The 19,179-nt window shown below is 41.8% G+C and overlaps 1 protein-coding gene across 1 annotated transcript in view; it reads left to right on the forward strand.

The window, feature by feature from the left end:
• The window catches only part of KIAA1549L (KIAA1549 like), a 72,067-nt gene that overhangs the window by 22,409 nt on the left and 30,479 nt on the right, over positions 1-19,179 (forward strand). The window contains exons 11-12 of the mRNA XM_054200250.1: positions 5,256-5,446; positions 9,292-9,419. Of these exons, the coding sequence (XP_054056225.1) occupies positions 5,256-5,446; positions 9,292-9,419 (319 nt within the window). The remainder of the gene's footprint in view (positions 1-5,255; positions 5,447-9,291; positions 9,420-19,179) is intronic.

Here is a 19,179-nt window from a genome sequence, read left to right on the forward strand (position 1 = left end):
CTGTAGTGAAAAAAGTCTGCCTTCTCAATGCTGCTATTAAATGGCTTTTAAACAGGGGCACCCAAAGCTTAGGGTTTTTAGCCTACAAAGCGTGTGTGTGAGTCATACTGTTCCTTTGCCCTTCTAGCTGGCTTTGTTCTTCTCCATTGGCATGGGATTGAAATGATAATTTTTTTCTTTGGTTTCTTCACGCTACGGACAGCAGGATTATTGTGATTTCAGCTCTGTTGCTTCTGCCTAAAAATGTAGATCCGGGGGAGAGTTGAAGGAAGGCATGATGAAAATGACAGCTCTTTTCTCCCCATCTTAGGTTGGTTGCAGATGGGTGCAGCTGGTGCCAGTTGGAAAAAAGACATTTGTATCAAAAATGATACAAAAAAGACATTTCCATTTCAGTTCCAGTATGCTCATCTATTTATCCAGTGTTACCAAACTAGTGTTAAGAGTAGATCTGCAGAAGTGAGACAAACAACATCACAAACAAAACCAACAAATTAATAGCACTGCAGTGATATCACGTCATGTCCCATTGGAACCTCTAAAATGTAAATCACGCTTTATCAGAGGCTGTTGCAAATACTGTGCACCACGTGATTCTTCTTATATGTAGTCTTAGTCCCAGCTAAGGGACAAAGTGAGACTAAATTTCATAGAATCATAGAATTTGTACTTTCTTTTGAGCTGGACATCATTAGAGGATGCTTTACAGCTGAAGAAAGTTGCTATTTAAAAAAAAAAAAAGACTTCTGGTTCAAGCTACAGCACAGAAGAATCTTGAGAGTATTTTCATATTCCATAGTTGTCATTCCAAAAAGTAAGAGAAAGCTGAATGTTTACTTCTCCTGAGAAATCAGATTCAATCAGGCTGTAAGGTACATGGTGAGGTTAGAACCTCTTCAGTCAGGTCACGTTTGTATCATCGCCAACGTGGTCAGACAAGAGTTGGGTCTGCAGAACAAAACAATTGGTGCTGAGCTCCCAGCATCCGTGCTACACTCATCTCCGGAGATTTTCCCGCAGACCTGCTCACGTTTGCGACCGGATTGCAGTTGTCCACTTCTAGAGTGCATTTCCCCTTTTGGGGTATATTTTGAGGCTTCATAAAATTTAATTTAATTCATTATATAAAAAGCGATGCATTTCCAATGAAAGCTAAATTGGTTTCTCCTTAGTTTCACAGTGATGGCTCCATCAAAAAGGTTCAGCCGGGTCTAGTTTAGAGTATATGCCGGTATATGGACTGTGGAAGATAGATTCCGCAGCGGGATTGGGAATGGACTGGTTTTGTCATTCCTGATTTCAGCATCTTTACTTAAAATAAGGCTAAGAAACATATTTTGGGAAGATAATGCAATAAGGTCATTTTGAAAAGAGCAGTTTTATTTTTAATTTTAATTTTAATTCCAGCATTAGGGATATCAGGAATAGTGGTAATTACTTGAACTGTAATTGCCACATTTCATGCAGTTTGGCAACACAAATAGCCGATGAGCACATATCTATATCACATTTAAAAAGAATATATTATATTTCATGGCTTAGAAAAGTGCCTGAGACTGCTTGATTAATGCTGAATCCGTGCTGTAAGTGGAGTCACAGCAGAGTGATTTCTAGTTTAAGAAGCAGCTTTAGTATTTTGTTTCTGTGTGTCTGAGATTTGCTGTTGAATCACGGGAGCAATTTTTTTTGGATACCTTTTGAATGCCCAGCAAGCAGTACAGAGAGGAGAAGAGGATATTATGGGATACCCCAAACCCTTGGATTTTGGCAGGTTTTGCTTTCAGTGGTGCTATTTTCTGTGTTCGGATTCCAAAAGTCCTGTACCAAGGGGACGGGCAGAGCGGAGCTGCTTGTTCATCGCTGCAGTCCTAGCGCTGCTGGGAGCAGCGGGAGGCTGCGGGTCCTCGCGGAGCAGAGCTGCCACCTCCCTCCAGAGCCCCCATCCCGTGCCAGCAGGGTGGGAGATGGGATGCACCAACACAGCACGGAGGGGTAATGGAACATTTAGCCTTTTAAATATCCTTCTGTAGCCAGGGGGGGTGATGTGACATCACGGCAGGATCGCTGCCTGTGCCTGGTAATTTAGGAATGGCTCTTTTTTTGTTGTAGCAGACTGAAGGCTAAATAAATGAAGTTGAAAAAAATGACCTCTTATACATAGTGTAGTTTATAGTACCTTTTTTAGGAATTGTGTTGCAATCTGCTCCTTTTCTGAATTGCCTTAGCAGTCAGGGACCTCTGGACTAAGTTGCAGGGAAAAGGGACTCTCACCATTATTTTCAACTTGACTCTCCAGTTGTAGAATTAAAATAAATTCCCATCAGAATGTCACTGATTTGAATGTATACTTTTAATGTTCTTTTAATGTTGTTTTTATTTTGAGCAACTGTTTTTACTTTGAGGTTTTGAATAGATGTTAGTTTTTTACCTCCCTTGCTTTCTAATTCGCAGTTTCCCTGTCATGTTTTTTTAAAGGCTGTAATCTGATTTGTCACCTTTCCTTTCTTTCAGAGCATGAAAGAATAAGCTTGCAGGTAAACAGAGATAAGATCTGCAGTCTAAGACCTGAAAGCAAAAGCAAATACTGCAGGCCATGAGAAAACAAGCACTATCAATTTGATAAAGGGCATGGAAAAAAAAAAGATTAGAGAAACTGACTGTGTACATGGGTATATATGTAGAGGGGAGGGGCTGATCATCCTGTTTTTCTTTTTTCTTTTTTTTTTTCTTCTTGTCTTTCTTTTTTTTTTGAATATCAGTGTGTTTTTCATGATTGTTACATGGAAAAAAGTCCCAGAAACAACACCCTATATTCAGTATGCCCTTTGCCAGGCAATGTAATTTAATGGTCTCATCATTCATTTAATATTTCGAAAGCAATATTCAAATCCCAGTCCTTGGGTCTTTCTCAGTATTATGGCTGTATTGGACATCTCTGCAGTGCCTGATCGTGATTTAGTCTTGCCAGTTCCCTTCAGGGGTGGTAAAGCCATCTGCTCCTGTGGGCTTTTACAGAGCAGGGTTCCAAGATCAAATTTTATTTAACGCAATATGTCCGCTGATGAGGATGGCTTTTTCAGCTCTTCCTTTATTTCAGTTTGTTACCAGACATGGTGGTAAGTAGAACTCAGATTGAAATAATCCTGTGTTTTCTTCCTTTGGCACATCTGAGCTGGGACTCTGTAGAGTTCTGTAGAAATTCTCATGTTCTGCTGCTTCTGGTTTGATTTTGTTTGGTTTTGTTATTATTTTTTTTATTAAAATAAGATATGAAGTATAAGTTGTAACTTCCTGTACTCTTTCAAAGGCGTGGAGGGAGAAATAACCGATTTAATCAGCTTTTCTCTTCTGTTACTTTTTTTGCAGAATATCTAGGAGGGTCTTGACTAGCACTTAATATAGATAGCAATATTGGAAAGCATTATTTTAGTTAAAATTATTACTATCTAGTATGTTGTGCAGTAGTTCTTCCTTGCTGTCCTTCACACAGCTTCTGCTTCCTCTTTCTTCATCCCCTTCCCTTTCTTCGTTTCCTCCCTTTATAGCTAATTTGGGGTCTGCTTTTGTGGTGCCCTGCCTTCAGAGGAGGGCAAGCAGAAGGCTCCATCAGTCATGGCAGCATCATGGCTTGCCATGGGGTGGTGATGCTGAATTGGAGTTTCCCTGATACGTTGCAAGTTCGATCGTGGCAATGTGCGGAGACGTCTGCTCTCCCAAATCAGCATTAGCCCAGTTAGCGTCTCCTTAATGCACTGGAGCTACTTATCAGAGGAATACCGGAGTATGTAAGCACATTAGAAATCATCAGCCTCGGTTCAAACAGGAGATTGGGAATGTGATGTAGATCTCCGTAAACAAAAAGCATGTTTTATTTTGTTTTTTAAAAAAAATAGAAGACAGCCTGGTCGTTTGTTTTGGTTTTTTTTCAGACTGAGATCACCTATGAAATTTATCTATATTTATAGCTATAGCCTGGATTTAGTAAGGGACAGAACAAGAGAAAATGTTTTCTCAGAGCTCATCCTTTTTCTGTGCCATCAGCAATTTTTTTTTATCTAGCTGATTTTTTTCCAGAACTAAAATATTCAATGACAACATGACAGGAACCTGAGAGAAACTATTCGGTTATTAACTGTCTAATTCTGATGCGGTTCCGAGAGTACGTTTGAGCGTTAAAACCACCATTGCTCACCTTTGATGTGTTTTATGGTGCTTTTTCAGCATTCTGTCAATAGTCTTTGTAATTCAGGAAGAGCATCCTTCCAGTTTTTGGTAAATTAATTCAATTTACTGTAGCAAGAACGTTTTTATGTGTTTCATAATTTTCCCAGAGGTGGTCAGGAATTTCTTTGCGTGATTTATTTCTCATAGCTTTTTTCCTTCTCTTTATTGCAATAGAAAATACAGGTTGGGGTGCCTTTTTTTTTTTTCTTCTTCCCCACCTTCTCTTCCCCTCCCCTCCCCCCCCCCCCCCCCCGCCAATAGAAAATGCAGTTTGGAAAGTTAAGTCTTGCTTAAATGCTTTAATTTTTCCATTTAGAGAATCCACCTTTCGGTGGCTGCTTTGCCCAGAAGGCGTGTGTCAGTTCTGCTCGTTCCTTGCAGAGGTAGCGGGAAAAGCCCGGCTGGGCTTCGGGGCAGGAGAGGCTGGGGACACGGCCCTCCGCTGCCTTGCTGCAAGGCTCTTGCGAATCCTGCTTCCCGAGAGAAACAAGTGAAGTCAATAACAACCTTCCCAGTAGGCAACTGGCAAGCCAGGGGAAATATAATTTCACTGATCTGAAAAAGATCCTTTTCTGGGAAATATTGCCCATGAAACTTTTATGTGTGCCTTTTTTACTTTGTCTTGATTTGGAATAAATTACTCCCACTCTCTTCAGAAACACAAGATTTTTTTCATAAAGTTTTCCTTTTTCTGTATGGGCTTATTTTTCTCCCTCCTAATTTTTTCTTGTGTACGTTCATTCTTCCATCGTCCGATAAAGGAATTTCTGGGGTGTTACAGCAGGGTAAGAAAGGTTAGCCAAGATCAATTTTATTCTTAACTGACCATGTTTAAAATATGTGGAATGGAGATCTTATCAGAAAACTGCTTTGTTGTCGGGCATTCATGCAGCTATCTACATATTTTTACTTGTCACTTATGTGATTAAAGAAGTTAAGGGTTAGTGGAAAATTTTATATTGAAATGCAAATTTTATGTTAACATATGACACGTGCTTGAAATGTCTTTTTTCTTTCGCTTTTGTTTGCAGCCAGTACAAGGCTTTGACTATGCCAAGCAACACTTAGGTCAGCAGGGAGCTGAAGATGAGGTTTTACCTGTAACTCAGGAGACTGTCGTACTTCCACTTCCAGTTAGAGATGCTCCTGCCTCCCAGGAGAGAGAAATTACTCAGGATGGGAGCACCATCAAAACTGCCAAATCCAATGAAACCAGGAAAAGGTACGGACTGGCATGTTTCCGCAGAGGGGTGGAATGGGGTACAAGCTGCTGGCTGCTTAGGAAAAAACTTATAAGGTTTGGCACCCAGGCTCTGCATGTGGCAGATGGTTCCTCCATGATATATTCTTGGCATAACACTGGTTTGTGCTGGATGTGTAAGATTGCCGCAAGATGCAAGATAAAATACAGTGAAGTCTTCACAGATTGTACATACATAGAGGAGGTAAATGGGAAATGGCTCTCATGTGCGTGCTGGTGTTGTACAAGAGATGAACCCGAATGAAACATGGGATCTGGAGCATGAACACCAATCATTTCTCAAATGAACCAAAAGACAGGACCTCAGCCACTCTAAGTTGCTGTAGCTCCACTGAGAGACTCTGTCACTCCAGAATTGGACCCAATGTCTTCATTAGCAGAAGGGCAAACCCTAAACATCCACTAAATTATGGAGAACCTCTAGATCCAAAGCACCTACAGCAAGACAAAACTTCCGAGAGTGTAAGAATAGACTAGATAATGCCAGTGTCTAGGCTAAAGTGTCCCAGGTTTGCAGTTTCTTCATAGTGTGTCTACAGGGTTGTAGGATCACTGATTAGATGGTCTCCAGGAAGCTATCTGGCTGCAGGGTCAAATACACCCCTAACTCATCTTTAGCTACCTTTTTTTAAAGTCTTCGAGTGGTGGGATGATCACAGCCTCTGCAAGCAATCTGTTCTTCATTACCTTTCCGGTTAGGAAGTTTTACCTCATGTCTACCCTCAATCACCATCAGAATAGCTGAAGGTCATTATTTCTTGTTTTCGGTCATCTCGGGCAAGAAAAGCAGATTATCCCTTCCTGCTAGCTGCTTTGCATGCTTCAAGTCCATTTTTCCTTGACCCTCTCTCCTTGAAATTAATTTAGAGGGGAGGATCATTCATGTTTTATTGCTGAACAATGATACTGAAGGGAACAGGGGAAAATAAACCTGTTAGGTACCTGAATACAGGTAAGAGTTGTCTAGTTCACTGGCATTACACTACGCAGTCCTTGCCTCTTGAAGGGACTTGATAACATAAAAGAAGAGTACCTGGCTACTGCAGGGAAATTCTACAGAAAATCACATCTTCATAGCTGAGTCACCTCGTCTCTTACTTGTCAAGGCACAATGATATTTGCTCCTTTGGAGTAATGGAAAAGCGTGAAAAACTCAGCACAGTATTGCTGTACACTGTGGCAGGGACACGCTGGAGCCACCTGCAGTTGCAGCAGGTGCCGCGCTGGAAGGTGTCAGCACGCTCGGTGTGGGGCTGGAGGGCCCGGTGCTGCTGCTCTTCGTGGGGGGTAGACCTCTCCGTTGGTCATGAGCTGAGGTTTTCCCTGCAGAAAAACGGAAACGGAAGGTTCCTGAGCTGGTGTCTGGTTTGGCATACTCCTCTGGTTGTATAGTGCATCACCCGGAATACCGAGAGCTCTCTGCAGGGAGCACCAATAGAGAAGAGCAAGCCAGCTGAGGAACCCCCTGGTTCCTGCGACTGCTTCACTGGGTTTGGGTGTAAACTGTTATTCTGCCCTTTAATGTCAACCATGTGTTGTTCACACCATAAATCACTTAAACCACGAGGGTCAGGTTTTATAGTCCGAATGAAAGAAACAGCATTTGTCCCTTTTGAAGTCTTCCATCCTCTGACGAAGTGACAAATGGAAGATGACCATGACACCGGCTGTGGCTGCTGGGCCACCACAGGTCAGTCTTTGCAGGAACTGTTCTTTAAAATGTTTTGAAGCCTCTCCAAAGCTGTGTGTAAATACACACAAAAAATGTAAACCGGCCTTATTAATTAATCCTCTAACAAAGGTGATTAAGCTCTTCACACAGTCCTTTGAATGAGCACAGAAATCCCCCTCTACTTAATCTGCATAATTTTAAGCAAATGTTGATAAGCAAGTTGATCCAGGAATTCATGGGAAAGTTATTGGTGCCTTTCTAAGCAAATAACTGGGAGTTTTGCCTCCTTCAGGGTGATTACTTGAGTGAGATCATGGAGAATTTTAGTCTTTTTTCGTTCCTGGGAGCTGTGTCTGGGGAAGAAATTTAATGGTTTCTGAAGAATGAAGAAATATTTCGTGACCTTTACGTATTTGCTCTTTCATCCAGGCTACTTTTCAGCCTGGAAAGGTCAGTTTAAATCAGATTGCCATGAAGTGGCTGGTAACGGATCAGAGTATCTTCTCTGATAGTACCACTGAAGGAAACCTCACAGTTAATAATACGATGGCCACTTAAAAAGGATGAATATTTAGTGGCAGCAGCAATCATCGTCCAAGCTATCCACGCTCACTTCTTTTCCTTGTTCCCAAGTGGAGCACATTTTCTTCAGGCGTTGGCTTGTCCCTGGATGAATTTTCTTACTGGGCTGGGATTATTCATTAGCAGTGACCAGGCAGGTTTATAGGGGAGAAATGCTACTTTTCAAGAGTATTTATTCTCAATAGAATTTCACCAGAAAATCCCCAGGCTGGGCTGAGCTGAGCTGGGTTGCATGCTGAGTTCTCCTACAGCCCCGCAGCTGTGAAAGAGCCCGTCTTGAATTATATAGATTTCCACCCAGGCTGTTTTCAAAAGAGAGTCCCTAAGAATTGCTTTTCTCATACTTGTCCCTTCCTGTTCTGACCACAGTCAATGCTCTCTGCTTACACCAGACAGGGCAGTCAGAACTGGAGGTAAATGAATGTTTCAAGCTGGCAATATATAGAATTGCCAGTAACTTACAGGATGGTTTTTACAATTGTTTTGCTCTAGTGCCATTCTCTGGATATAAAGCCATTGTGACAGCAATAGAATTTGATTTTTTTTTTTTTCCCCTCTGTAAATGAAAGTCCTTGTAAATAAGTCCATTTTTTTCTCTCCAATGCAACCTCTTTACATTACCCTGTCATTGACCATGACAATTCCGTGTGATTAATTGCGGATAGGTGCATGAGAAACCACCCAGGCCCTGTGCATTGTTTTCATTCCCCCTGTGGCAAGCCTCACGTGTAGAAACAATGCGACACCGTGTTTGGATGTGGGATGGCACCAAACGTAACATTTTCTACTTCGGCCTGCTTTTCCCAACTTGTGCGTTAGTAGGATTTGAGTAATTTTCCCGCCCCAAAGAGAAGCGCTGGCTCCCAGGGTGACGCTGCTCGTTTCTGTTCTTGCTCCTTGTCGGGACTGAACGCTCGTGGTGGTTCTGCGCTGCCCCCCTCCTCACCCTGTGCCAGGACTGGTCTCAGGGCAAGGGAATGCAGTGGCCGAGAAAAACCAGCATTTTCTTAGGAGTTTCAGCAAATAATGGTGCTGGCTACGTGGGGGGAAAAAAAGGAGAATTTTCTTATCACATTGCGTGTGTGTACACATAAAGCGAGCGAGTGAATTTTGCGTTGTGGACGACAAAATAGCTGAGTGTAAATGCAGGCTAAATAATAAAGGAATTAGTTTAGGCATATATATATATTTATATATAAACAAAGGTCTGCTTTATTTTAGCTGTATAAATGAGACTGAATTGATAACAGGGTTTTTTGTCCTCTGCAGTGCTGCGTCTGTCATTGGGGGGGGGGGTTGTGCATGAGAATTGTTTGCTTTCGATGCCACTAAGATGCCTGTCAGCCGTGAGCTAATTGGGAAGTCGTGTTCTCCTACCGTTGCCCTGTTCCTGCCTTTGCTGTGTTTCTGTGTGCAGTTTATATTCTATCTCCTTTTGGTACAAAATCAGACTTGAAAACTCAGTGATGCAAACTATGCGAATGAAATAACCTTGAAAGGAGGTTTACAAGGAAGAACTCACAGCCTCCCTTGTTGCTATGGTTACTTGCAGCCGGTCCCCGAGTCAGAACGGCTCCATCATCAGCAACGGATCGGGAAAGCCCAGCTCCGGCCGGAGCTCGCTCCAGAAAGTAATGGCACCGCAAAAAGTGACAAAAGACGAAGGAAGGAAAAGAAACGGTGAGAAGTGTTTCTTGATGAAAAGCAGCTCGCTGTGGCCCCCATAGCGGTACCCACGCAGGCGCTAGCGATGTTAAAAGCATCTTCCCATGCCTTTAGCAGTACTTAGGCATTTTCTTTTTGCAGCTGGTTTGTTTGTCCTTCCTCCCCCTTCCGCCCCTTTACTGCTCTAACTGTTTCTCAGCCTCACATAAACCAGTATGGTGTTTACTCTTCATGTGTGTGCCTTTGCAAGTTTTCTTTTCCTTTATTTATTATTTTTTTAGTTTTAAAATACCGGTGAACTAATGAAGACATGATGCTGCTTAGAAGGTGGACAGGGTTTACAGCTTTTTTTTTCCCCTGTGTTAGAGCCCTAAGATATTAATTTCCATTACTGCTTTTGCTGAGCTGGCCCAGATCTGATGAAGATGAATTAATTAGGTAAAAATTAATTGGAGAAAGTGTGAAATGTCCAAAGCTTTAACTTTCCCTCTCTTATCATTCTCATCACACCTTTTTGTTATTAACACTTACTGACAGCTGTTTCTGATGCACCTAGGATGTTATGCTGGATGTTTTTTACAAGGCCTTGGTTGATGGTGGTGACCTTGTGACTTGAGATGTATCAGGAACACCTGATGAGAGTGGAATTCGATCCCCGTTCTTCCTTGCATTTCTTTTGTCTGTCTCTGCTTATTTCTCCCAAGTTATAGCTTTGCTTCCATAGCCAGATTTTCTATATGAATAGAAAACACTGTGGCTGAACCAATTGATCGTTTTCCGCTGAAGGGAAGGAATTAAACTGGATGTGGTGTCATCAGATTCTGTCATGAGCACAAGTCCATAATTCTTCTTTGTTAAAAGTGTAAGTGTGTAACGGAGGAGCTGGATAAAGAGAAAATCTTAGTGTAGATCTCCTTTCTCCAGTAAATCACCTGAGTAACCTGCGCGGAGCGTTCTGATGGCAATCCTGGTATCGCATCATATCATCCCTTGGTGATCGTTATGTCTAATACTAAAGTATCACACAAAGGCTTTGCTGCTTTAGCAGGAATACCGGGTGATATAGAGACAGATACAAAGCACCAGAGATGGCCTTTGTTCTGTACAGCAAAATCGTACTGTGCCTTTTCAGTGTCCTCTGTTCTTTCCATTCATGTACCATAGCGCATTGCATCTTGTGGGGACCGTATAATTGATGTAACTGTTGTACGCTGTTTTTAAATCAGCTTCACTGAGATTTATGCATGTTTGCACGTTCACACTGAGAAGTGAAATTGTTAATTTTCTCGTTATGAGTTTGTCACCTGTACTGCTTTCTTCTGTGACTTTACTGATTACTCTAGACCTGTAATAATAGGTATTCTGACTGTTTTTTCTCAAAGAAGTCTTTTTTTTTTTTTCATAGACAGCATAACAATATTTCATGGTTCTAAGTTTCAAGGGCTGTAATTATTTTTTCACTATTTCAAATGTAGGTCATTTCACGAGACAACAACATTTATGGTTTCCAGTGTTAAAAGCTGTAATTTATGATGTTTTTTTTTTTTCTTCCCTACCCAGGAAAGCCAAAATTAAAAAACATTGTCAGGTGATGTTTACACGTGTAAGCCACGTAACTTAGTGAAAGTATTTTTTTTGTTTTGTTAGGTTTTAAATCTTCAAAGAAAATTGGTAAGAACTTCCAGTTTCTTTGTTAAAGAACTGACTAACACCTAACATCCTCTCTTCTGATCTGCACTGTAGATCTGCATTTCTAGAACATACACATTCTACTTAAAGAAACCTTTCAATGTAGTGAAAGGGAATAATGATCCTTTATTTAAAATCTTAATTTGATTATAATTCCAGCTTCAACTTTATTTGATAACAATAACTAGGCATTTGTCAAATTATGTGGAAAACTAACAACTGCTTTATTTACATGTTTATTGTATCTTCTATCTTCTGAAAGAAACCCTAGGTAACGTTGTTATTTAATAAGGTAAAGGCGCTTCTTGTTTGGAGCAGCAAAGGAGCTGAATGATTTCTAGGAAAACATCTTTAGTGTACAATCCATTCACAGTACGGTTACTTGTTGTTTGTTCCTACCACATGCTGGCAGCAAGATCTTGAGCTTCTGTGGCAGAAAGGAAAAGATGGCTTTGCCCGTTTAAAAAGCCATAGTACCGCATATATACAAAATATGAAACAGAGAGATAGGCTATTTCCATGTGACCTGTTCTGGCTTTGAAGGAACCTGTGCATGAAACACTTTTTCTGTAGAGACTTCAGCTACTTCTAGAGGAACTTCCTTCACTCCATTGCCATGGCCCCGTAAAGAGTCGCCTGGTAGCTTCCAGGCACAGATATGAAGTGGAATAAATACGTAGTTCCCTAGTAAAGAGATGGGGAATTTTTTAGCTGTAGGCATATCTTTTAAGCTATGTTTAAGAGAGTTTCCTGACACAACCCTTTTAGAACAGCTTCTGAGAAGGAAGATGTGGCCATAGGATATGATAATGGCCTCCCCGTTACCAGAATTAGGGAGCTGGCCCCACGTTTGTTTTTATATGCATGTGCAGATGTGGTTTTGACTTTTGAGATCCCAAACGCCTATTGAAGTTGAAATTAAAAAGCAAAAATCAAGGCACCCGTTACTTTTCATTACGGAGCTTATGCTTTGTTCCCCGGTGCTATGATTACACACGCTGTTGTCATCTCGGATATCTGGTTCTTTCTGTGGGGTTTTATCTTTATCCAGCCTGACGAGCATCAGTAGAACGTGTTGGCTGGTTTTCCTTCCAGTTGAAGAAAGAAGCTGCTTTTCACCGAGTTGTTTGCCTGAACCTGCTCCAGCTCTCTACCCTGGTTGCGGGCTGACGCCTCTACTGCGCATGGCAGCAAGAGCAGCAGCATATTTTCTTCTCTGAAAAGCAGCATCTTAAAACTGGAATGAATCCCTTGATGGTCACGTGTTTGAACTGGGGACTCCAAGTTAGAATGGCTCATTAGTTGCCATAGTTACAGACCAATTTTAGATTCTATTTCTTGCTGACATTTAGTTACATGGAAAAATGACAGCACTGGATGTTACCTCAGTACATAAACTCTGTATGGCTTGTATCAAAATTGACTCCAAATGGAGTGTGTCAAGGCCGAGAGTGAACAATGTGAAACCGCCACAGACTGACAGGCTTGGCTTAAGGACCTGATGCTTTGGAGGATCAGGAGAACTCTTTAGCTGAGCCTTATTTCTACAGAAAATACAAAATATCTAATTGTATTAAAATAGTGATAATTTTTGGTAGAGTAACAGTGTATTTTTCCTTTTGTTCTTCTTGGACAACATTTATTAATATTTTAATAGGAAATTTCCTTTCTAAAAGTTGATGAGTTGGGCTTTCATTTACTTTGAGCACTTAAAAAGAGAAAAAAAAAAAAAGAATTAAAACCTTTTTTAAGAAGTGCCCAATTGCGTATGTTAGAGGACTGAGAGATGAATGAATCAGCCAACAGAGGTACTGGCAATTTCCGAGATGGGTTTGTAAGAGACCGTGGAAGAGAACAACAGGATATTAGCACTTTCGCCTATCATTTTATCAGGCCAAAGGTCGTTCAGGGAGAAGCAAATGTCTGAATCCGCATGTACTTAAAGAACTATAGCAGCCTACAGTAAAACCTTTCATCGGCTCCTCACAAAATGAAGCCAGTGAAAGTTATAGAGGTTGTTTTTCCAACCTTTAAGTGCTTGATCTTGCAACCTTCCCATTAGTATCTTGGGGAGGGCGTGATTGCTTGTTTGTTTTGAGAAAAACAAAAGCTTTAGTTTGCTAGCAGTTCTTAATGAAGCATATGACTCCGTACATTTTGGGCTGAGAAACTGTATAGTGGAGCCCAGTTTTGGAGTTGAACCTCCTCATCAGGAAAGGACATCACAGGTGGAGATGCACAGGCAGCATTCCCATAGAGCCAAACTTCCTTGTGTAAGAAAACTTCCTTCCCTCCTCCTAGGAATCCCAGCTGGAACGCTGCTTCTCATCTTCCAAGAATTTGGATGTTGACTTTAAAAATAGATGTAACTTTTCAGAAGTCATTCAGTCAAGAGCCTCACTCCTTTTTAAAATATCAGTCTCTAAGACTATCATTTTCTCTGTCCAGGCAGAAGCTGTCATATAAATCTTTAATTCTCCTTTCCTTCTGTTCTTTGTAGGGATATCTGAAAATCAGGTGTCTGCAGGAAAAAAGTACTGGGGAGGAAATCTTGGCTGTATTATTGGCTTAGCTAAAATCAAAGGGATTTTTTGGATGTTACTCAGCCAGGCTATGATACACTGCCTCCTTTATTTGACAGAAGTGTGGGCCACCAGTTTTCACACTGTCTGATGTGGCATCTCAGCGTCAGAGCCAGCTTTTCTGAATTTCTGAGCAGTTGTCTGTAGTGACTCAAATTAAAATGAAATACGGCAACAGGAATTGAATCCAGTAGCAGCGATGTAGCAGTCTGCTTTGACTGAGACTTCTCTGGGGGATCTGGTGTATCCCTGCAAACACCCAGCACCCTTCATCTGCCTTTTCTGGGCTGCAGGGGGTGAAATACAAGTTCGAGTGGAAAGGGCTTCATCATGACAAATTTTGGCCCGTTAGAGTTGACTTCCTAATCTAATCTAACCGGGTAGGCTCTCTAGTGACTCCAGAGGGTCACAGCTAATTGGGACGCATCTCTCTGCTCTGGAGGTACTCACCTTTCCCTTTCCAGTGAGGAAGGAGCCCAGACAACCGCGTTGGAGCATATGTGCAGATTTGAAGTGAGATGATTCTCTTTCATGATGCCTGTGTCTCTGAAAGGCTGAAAAATCAGAGTGCTAGGAAGAATTTATAGTGGAGAGAGAGAAGTCTATTCTTTTCATCATTCATTCCCTCATCCCAAAGCATTAGCTTCATTTTGCCCCAGAAAGAGTGTTAGTGGGGATCTTTATCTAACTCTTCACCCCCTCACAGTAAACTCCGAGGATTTTCTGGAGTAATTTCCTGACATTTAACCATAGGCGGATTAAAAAAAATAAAAGTGAACAAAATCCACTTGTTCAGCTGAAATGCCTCGTATTGGCACCAGTTACTGTTCTCCTTGAGCCTCCCAGAAGCTTTACACGTTGATTCTTTTTTTTTTTTCCTCCAAAGATTTCAGCTTGTGTGACTAGCCTAATATTTCCCCATACTGTTTCCATTTCTTCCGCTCTCTTTTTTTGGCGTGTGTTTGTCTTAAGTATAGAAAGTGCTGTGACCCTGCTAGCATCCTGCTGGTGACAGTGAACCCTTTGTTTCTTCAGACGTAGCCAATACCATTTTCCACTGCTTTCTGCACTTGGTTTTGGTTTGTAAGAGGCAGCCAAGGGTTATAACCTCTTCTGTGAACTTCCGAGCCACGTTTCTGAGCCTCTTCACACTCCTACAAAAGCAAAAGGTGCCACTGCTCCACCGCCTCTTTCCCCAGAGGAAGAGTGGGAGAGCAAATAGCACCTCCGAGTTGTCCATACTGCGTGACTGCGGCCACCCAGGTGCCGTATGCACAGAAGGGGTAGAACATGCATAAATAAGTGGAAAATACCTTCTGTTTGACCTCTTTTAGGTCAGCATAGCTAACCCAGCTTATCTTTTTTTCTTTCTGAGACGGTCTTTTTGATTGCTTTTCTCATGGCAAGGAAATCTCTTATCCTATGCTGCTAAGGTGCCTATTGCAGCAGACCTCCGAAGGAACTGGGATCTGCAGGTGGTCCTGCAATTAAGTATTTCTTAATTCACGTCTGCCTTCCTCTCCGGATGAGCTTTACTCTGCCACTAATTGAGTCTGACAGCAGTTCTCATCCAAGCAACAGTGTGAAGAGTGTGTTGATGTTCATGCCGTCAGATCCCGTGGCAGTCTGGATGGTCGGCATCTTTCGCTAATGTGTCAGTGTTGAAGACGACGAATGCATGGTTTCACTGTGTAAACAGAAAGCTATTTGTGCAAAGCTTTTTAAAACTCAGAGCACTATTTTCTTAAAGAAGTGGCTTCTGTTGTAGGTTCTCGTGCTTTCCCTATCCTCTCTGTATAGTCATCATCCTTGTCAGTTAAATAATTTTTTTAAATTATTGAATATGCCTAGGATGGTATTACTGAAGTGCCAGCCAAGAGAAGGGGCTGTTGCATTCTCTGCAAACATGATGAAAAACATGGTCTCTTTTTGAAAGATTTTGATACTTAAATAGATGAGGCAGGTGTGGTTGGAGGAGAAGACGTAACCACAGAGAGGGAGAGAGATCCTTGCTTCTGCTTACAAGGACAAGAAACCTTCATAGAAAGTGAACGGAACAAGCTTTTATGAAATACCCGTGTATTTCATAAAAAAACCCTGCAAATGTCAGTTTAGAGATTTCCAACAACCTTCTCAGGTAACTCCTATTTCAGGATCCCGGGCAAACCCAGGACTGCAACACCTCAGGCAGGTGGCCTCGCATTTAGCAGACTTTGCATATGAGAAAATACTATCCAGGAGGAATAGCTGTTTCCACTAGTCTGTAAGCCGTCTGCTTCTCTGAAAATATAATGTTGGTGGAATCGCACTGTCTCACAGTTGTGTGTATTTTGGAAAGAGTGTGCGTCTGTACACAAGTATGATTTCTGTTACACTGCAGTATCTTACAGAGAGGTATTTCAGTCCCGAATAGGTTCAGATGCTGATGTTATGAAACTTGTGTTTTACTTAGAGGCTTACAACCTCCTTCAGAAGCATATGGTTCTTTATTGCTAGGAGCTCTTGCTCATACCTTCCTGGAGGTAGTCAGCTGACAAATTGAGAGATTTAGATAATGTAGACATTTTCCAATTTTTTTCTATATACAGAGATTTTCTTTAAAATGAAAATCATTTCCCCATTATTAATTTGCATTCAGGAGTCAGGATTTTTGTTTGAAATGCTCACACTCAGGCTCTTTCCTAAGGAGACAGTCTTTTAGATCTGTGGCTTAGTTTGCTCTTTGCCAAACTTGTGATTTTCATTTAACGTAATCTATTTGCTTTCTTATTATTTTAAGCCCTTCCATTACTCAGAGAATTCATTGTACACTAAATATAAATCTTTTAAAATTTTTAATGCTTTGTTGAATGACTTAAGAGAAGGCAGAACATGTCTACCTGCTTGTGAGTGTTTCCCGTGTTTTGGCTTCACCTGTGTTTTTCCACCTGTGTCATTCTTTTTCTGAGGACTTCCAAAATCGGCCAAATGGTGTCTTCTGAGTAGGACAGCACAACAAACAGGCCCTTGTTTCAAGTATTTTGCTGTAAGGTTACTTGAACTGCAGGTAATTTAGATTTCCTTACTCTTTAAAAAAATTATTTATTTATTTTTACAGGTGAGTGTTTCAGTCCTTTTTTTCTTTCTTCCAACATATTTTGATTTGGGAGAGGGGAGGAAAGACAAAGTAGAGGCAGAGAGAGGAGAGAAGAAATCTTGCACGGCCTTCATGTCGAAATCTTAGGCTGACAAAAGTATAACTTTCCTTTTTTTTTAAATATAAATTAATAACTAGATAAAAATAGAATATTCCACCTGTCTAACTGTTTCTTAACCGTTCAGAGGTACGTTCCCACAGCCCCTTTTCCACTGGCTAGAGGAGCAGTGGCACGAGTGGGCAGCACCACCTGCTGGCATCGCCGGCTGGAAACGGAGCGGAGCTGCACCCACCCTGGAGGCTAGCACCACTGAAACAGCTTTCCTCTAGCAAAGCTGATATACTAATAGCTGCGGTGACGTGGAGCTAAAGCTTCAGCGATGGTCCTGCTCTTCCAAAACCCCATGCTTCACTGCAATTGGCACTCAACCTGAATAAATGATTGCTTTGGATGTATCTTCATGTACTTCAGTCACAGGAAGATTAGGAGGAGTAATTCAATCTCAATGGATCGTGTGGCATGAGATATCTAGCACAAGATGTTTCAGAGATGTGAAATTACTGTTAAGTAGGTGATTAAGTCATTTTTTTGTCCTTTTCTGCCACTGAACTTCTAAGTCTCTCTATGTGTGCATGCAGACAGTGCAAGCAAGAGCAGAAGAAAAATGAATCCACAAAAATGTTGGTATGCATCTGTTTAAAAACAGAAATTAAAAGCACCGTTTTAAATCTGTGTTGCTAATTAAAATGTGCAGGTGTGCCTATTGTGATTGATTACAGAGAACAACTGTGCAGTTTTCTGAAGTTTTCCGTGCCCATTGGCAGCTTGCCCAGCTGAGGTGTTTGGATGGGTGGGCCGGCCCGGGGCAGGGACACGCAGCAGGACTCCCGCTTTTCTCTGAGCTCCCTTTGGTTTGTTTTTTAAAGTTTAGAGCTTGCTGTGGTTCAATTGTGTTACAAACGTTTGCTGTAAATTCTCTTGAAAAGGGACAGACGGGAGCAAATATTAGAATTCCCACAGTACTTGCTGCCACAGGTTTACTGCCAATACAAACTATAATGGCGTGCCACTAACTGCAGATCACAGGCTCTCTTTATCACTCATCGGTGAAAAAGGGGCACTACTCTTGTAGTATAAATGCCAATTAATGAACAAATGCTAAGCTAAGGTGGAATAGATTCCAACTTCCAGTCCCATTTGGCTATTATTTCCATGCCAATAGCACTGCAGTAGATGCGGGACGTGCTCACAATGAGAGGGCTGATATTGTGAGGGTGCTCTTTGGTGTTAACGCACCAACTGCACCAGTAGTATCTGTATCACGCATCTGTGATTCCTGAGTTTCTTTACCCTTAATTTTTCTTTTCTTTAATGAGCCTTTGAACCATAGGAATTCTGTTTAATTAAGCAAAACCCTTGGTTTCTGAGCCTGAAATGAGGTCTGAGGAGACAAGCGACGCATCTGTAGCTTGTCATGCTCTCTGTGGGTGCCTGGAGATCGCTGCCAAGGTTTCAGCAAGCGCAGTTCTTCCGAAATGCTGGGATGGAAACGCAGCTGCACTTCTTGGTGCTTTCAGCTTGAAGTAGGGTACACAGAGGATGTTCAGAAAGAATCATGTTTTGCCAGGATTTTCGGGCATGCCTGGTTAAGGCAAATGCTGAGACGGGCAGCCAAGGGAAGGGATTCCACAACTTCTTGGTACCTGGACCTCTGACGAGATACTATTCAGGCTCACCTGAGCTGTAATCATCATGAGAGACCACCTTTGTTGGTGGAAAAATACAGTTCAGACAAACTTTTTCTCTCTTGGAGACAGCCATGTCACAATGGAGGTACTTTGTTAGGGTAGCGTGGAAGTTTTGGTGGTGAATTACAGGGAGCACCCGTCTTCCAGAACTGTGTCTGGTGACTTACATGAAAATTCAAGTGATTTAAAATGCCCCGAGGGAAGAGCGTCCATGCTTTGCTTTTATCCTCACTGTACGGTACATGCCCTCCTGTTTAGGTGCGGTTTGTGACAGGCAAGTATCTCTTTGTTCATCTGATTTTGCTGGTGTGATGCCCTGGCGGCGTGGTCGTCACTGGGAGGCCGGCAGTTAATTTCAGTGAGCCAGGCTTGTGATCCGCTCGCTCCGGTGAGCATACAAATTCAGAGTGTTTGAACAACCCCGGGAGGGACCAGGGGATTTCAGAGCCACTAAAGACTCCTCTGTTGTATTTGGACAGCACTGTGGAGCCGGAGGGACAGTGTTTAATGACAGCATGATTTAACCCATCTATTTCTCAAAAGCTCAAGTAGTGTCAACTCGTCCACGCCGAGTACCGACAGAACGATAATAAGCTTACTCAGTGGGTTCATATTTTAT

Source organism: Rissa tridactyla, chromosome 4, assembly GCF_028500815.1.
Source record: "Rissa tridactyla isolate bRisTri1 chromosome 4, bRisTri1.patW.cur.20221130, whole genome shotgun sequence".
In the NCBI taxonomy this organism is placed as follows: domain Eukaryota; kingdom Metazoa; phylum Chordata; class Aves; order Charadriiformes; family Laridae; genus Rissa; species Rissa tridactyla.